The sequence below is a fragment of the Nicotiana sylvestris genome, chromosome 2 (genome assembly GCF_000393655.2).
Source record: "Nicotiana sylvestris chromosome 2, ASM39365v2, whole genome shotgun sequence".
NCBI classification, from domain to species: Eukaryota; Viridiplantae; Streptophyta; class Magnoliopsida; order Solanales; family Solanaceae; genus Nicotiana; species Nicotiana sylvestris.
In genome coordinates this window covers 212,708,112-212,712,154 of record NC_091058.1, presented here as the reverse complement: position 1 = coordinate 212,712,154, position 4,043 = coordinate 212,708,112, and the positions used below count along the sequence as shown (strand labels likewise).

The following is a 4,043-nucleotide window of genomic DNA, read 5'->3' as shown; positions in this document are numbered from 1 at the left end:
CCGGCCTCATCTCGTCCCGAGCTAGTGCCGCAGTTCACCTGATAGCCAGACAACAGCAAAGGTGCTGCCTATTTGGGTGGGTGAGGGCGGAAAAGCCCTCCGACATCAGACAAGAGAAGGAGGCTGAGGCAGCTTATATATGATCTGCAACTCTTCACCTCATGAGTTAGTTTTTTGCGATCAAAGTTAAGAAGAACCTTGACTATATGCTTAGGAAGAAAAGACCTATATGATCTACAATTCACATGCATTCACCAAAACAAACTCTAAGAATTGTAGGTAGATAAATTCATACTCTACCTAAACTGCAATAGCTTCTTAAGCCCAAGGATATAGCCTCTTGCACAAACTAAACATCTGAAAGGTGAGTAAACTGTCTCACTGCAATTCAGTTATAAGGCAGTGAAATACAATAACACAGAGTTAGAACAGTATTCGACTCCGAAGGATGTAACTCATCAATTTTTACGCGCAGCGCACAATGACTCTTTTGAACCTTTTGCTGCAGATATCCTATTTTCTTCTTCTCACCGCCTATCGACATGGGCTTTTGGAGTTGGGGGAGAGACAAAGGTCATAAGGATGGGGGACGAATATAACTTCCCTTGGCATTGTAACAAATCTAAACCTCCAAAAGTACTAAGATTTTTCGACAAGGAGTCATGCTTGATGAGGAAATATTCTTACAATCAGGAAAATTGAATCTTGAAGCATACCTCTTCCTAATCATGGCTTCATGTTTTACCCTCCAAATACCAAATAACCCCCCAATGAATAACTTTGGCCCCATCCTTACTTCAAAACTTAAAGAAGTAAAATATGTACAGTAACAATGGGAAGCCAATCAATAACAGAGTAAGCAGAAGCTGTCGATGATTGTGATAATATTTGCTAATAGTTTCCGATAGATTTCATGCATTAGCCGATTGCGATGGCAATGTGGGATGATTATGTTCACCTTCATATGTTACGATAAGCATTGAAGGGTCTTCCAAGCATCTCTCCACATGTTTCCTTGCAGGACATCCTCTCATGCTACTGCATTTATAGTATCCCCTGCACGATCCAAGGAACGCATTAGCCTACTATAAAATCAATGTTGTCAAAGGCGAAAAATGTTAAAAGCGCTCCAGGTCTATAAGGGCATTAAGCGCAATTAAAGTGTGGGCTTTAGTTTAAGAAGGTGCCATGAAGAGAAAATATATATATATATATATATATATATATATATATATATATATATGCACAAAAAAAGAGAGTAACAATTTCATTCATAATGATTTCCTTAACAACTAATATATGTCATTTGCCAATTATATTTATCATTTTGTACTGCTCTATTCAAAATAGAACTTATGGGCACTGAGGCGTGCGCCTTATTGCCTTGCCTATACTGAACCGCAGCCTAAGTCCGCGAAGCGCATACCCTGAGCTTTTTAGAGCTTCGGGGCTTAAGCGCGCCTTAAATGAGCCTTTGACAACACTATGTAAAATGCATTTAGCTAGCTCAGAATTGACGCAACAATCAGCTGTTTCGCCTCCAAGCATTGGCACAACTTGAAAGAGGAACCAGTGCATCACAGATCCTTGAAAGGAAAATCAAATACTACATATAACAGCAAATTCATTTGTGCAATCCATTTAGTAACATTTGATTGAAAACGGGACAGTGTCAAAGTCAAGCACAACCTTTTCCATTTCACAAAGAAAAAAAGAAAGTTAATTGAGTAAATCGCTATGCATCCTCCAACTCCGTACACTCAAGGAGTTGGTGAAAACAGAAGACAAAGTAAACTGGACAACAGCAGTGAACTTGTTTGGCATAACAAACTGGAGCTCCCTCTAGCTTATTTCTAAGAATGAGTTAAGCCGTGCAGCAGACGCATAAGTATAATGTACATCATAGACAAAGTTAAGCTGAGAAAACTCTCTTTGAATCACCAATTGTATGATCAAGATGCAAATTCACAGACACGTGCTAAAATTAAGCTGCATCTAAACACGAAAAGTTGAATAGTACCTAGGGTGCGGAGAACCTTTGATCGGTTTCTGTCCATACTTTCTCCAAGAATATTCATCGGCAGGAATATCGGCTAGCTTGTTACTTATAGCAGGAACCTTAATTGATCTCTTTACCCTGTGTTTCCTATAAACAGACAATCCCAAAGTGTTTAAGCACCTAATAGATATCACAGGATAAAAAGAGGAAAAACAAAGAAGGCTGCAATACAAACCTTTTCTTTGAACAATGACACCTCCCACTGCTTCCACATTTCACGCTTCCCTCGTCTCCCCTTGCTGAGCACCTTCTCTTATGTTGGAAAGAGCTCTGATCCGCAGAGCGAGAAGCACCAATTAAATGAAAGCTACTACCATCCAAATTAGTAACGCTACCGTCCACACTCAATGAGGAAATAAACGACCTAGTCGAAGACATGGTCGGAGTGCATATCGAGCTATCAAAATTAAGACTAATGCCACTATTGCTGCGCCTGTACATCATCTCCGCCGGCTGTTTCAATTGCTGCTGCTGAAGTAAAAACCGTCGTTGTTGTTGTTGTTGTTGCTGCTGTTGAAGATAGTTATATTTCGGCAAAGACGTCTGTTGGCCAAAATTAAGGGGATTTCTACTATTTGAACTTAATTCTAGTGAAGGGCTTCCCAAAGTTAAACTGCATTTCACATTAGAACCCATCTCTAGGACTCGATTTTCACGAGAGTCGATAGGAAGTAACCGAAGATGTTTGTGCTGATCATTAATTTTGCAACTTGGGTTTTCCACAAGGATGTTATGAGGTAAAGGGGTCTTAAATTGTTTCACTTTCCTCACTCTTGCATGACCTAAAGTTGAATTCAAAAGAGTGACAACTTTCTTGAATTTGTGTACAGCTTCTCCAGTTTCTCTAACTAATAAATTTCCATACTGATTTTGATCTCGAGGCTTAGATAAAAGACTAATAACTCTATGACAATTCTCAATTGCAACCTTGTTAGCTTCTTCTATTTCCTCCATTTCACCTCTCTCAACCCCAAAAAACATAAAAATTAAGAAAATAAGTAACTTAAATTCCTAATATCAAAATACTTCACCCAAAAACACAAGAAAAACTACAACCCCTTGAAAAAATTCAGGTACCCGGGCTGGTGGGAGATAGTAGGGAGCTGTGAATTTAGTCAAGGTGTGTGCAAGCTGTTTCCGACACCAAGGTGATTACAAAAATCAAGAAACAGAATTTCAATCAACCAGAAAATTATGAGAAAAAGAAAACGAAGGAAAAAAGAAGCAATAGACACCCATTTGCAAGGGGAAAAAAAAATTGGTTCTTTGTATTGAAATTTCAAGAAACTAAACTCAAAAAGAAACCATGCTCACAATACCAGCTAGGAAATCAAGATTGAACTATATGAATGAAATTAACAGAAAATAAAACATACCCAGATGAGAAAATCAGCATAAAAGCAGCAACAATAGCATTTAATAAGAGAAAAAGCAATAAAGATTGGATCTTTACACTTAAATTGTGTAGTGTCAAACTCAAACCCTAGATTCTTCAATTTTCATAGGGGTTATGATGAGGAAAAAAAAGAGTTTTTTGGGGGGTGTGAAAGAGAAGACTTTTTTGCTCAGCTAGAGAAAAAGAAAAAAATCACACGTCCAAAAGTGTACAAAGCTGCAATCTTTAATATTTATTCATGTATTATGATTGTTTATTTTCAGAAAAAATACAATAGATTAGAGAGAGAATCACACAGAACAATAGTCATTACTCATTAGTCAATTACTGGTACTGAGTACTTCAAGATTGAGAGAGAGAATCTCACATTGATTTTCAATTTTCTTCTGACTATTTGATTTTTTGGGTCTTATATTACAACAACAACAACGACGACCCAGTATAATCCCACAAGTAGGGTTTGGGGAGGATAATATGTACGCGGACCTTACCCCTACCCCGAAGGGTAGATAGACTGTTTCCAGGAGACCATCGGCTCAACAAAACAACAGGAGCCGATATATTAGTACCATAAAAATGCATAATAAA

General features: G+C 38.0%; 1 protein-coding gene across 1 annotated transcript; it reads right to left on the bottom strand.

Moving 5' to 3' along the window:
* Positions 1 to 649: 649 nt before the first annotated feature.
* On the bottom strand, positions 650 to 3,653 carry LOC104224329 (probable WRKY transcription factor 21). Its single transcript, XM_009775951.2, has 3 exons — positions 2,235 to 3,653; positions 2,021 to 2,146; positions 650 to 1,056 (listed from the first exon to the last, which is right to left on the bottom strand). Exons 1-3 carry the CDS (start codon positions 3,038 to 3,040, stop codon positions 912 to 914), a joined length of 1,077 nt encoding a protein of 358 aa, XP_009774253.1. The 5' UTR covers positions 3,041 to 3,653; the 3' UTR covers positions 650 to 911.
* Between the last annotated feature and the right edge of the window lie 390 nt (positions 3,654 to 4,043).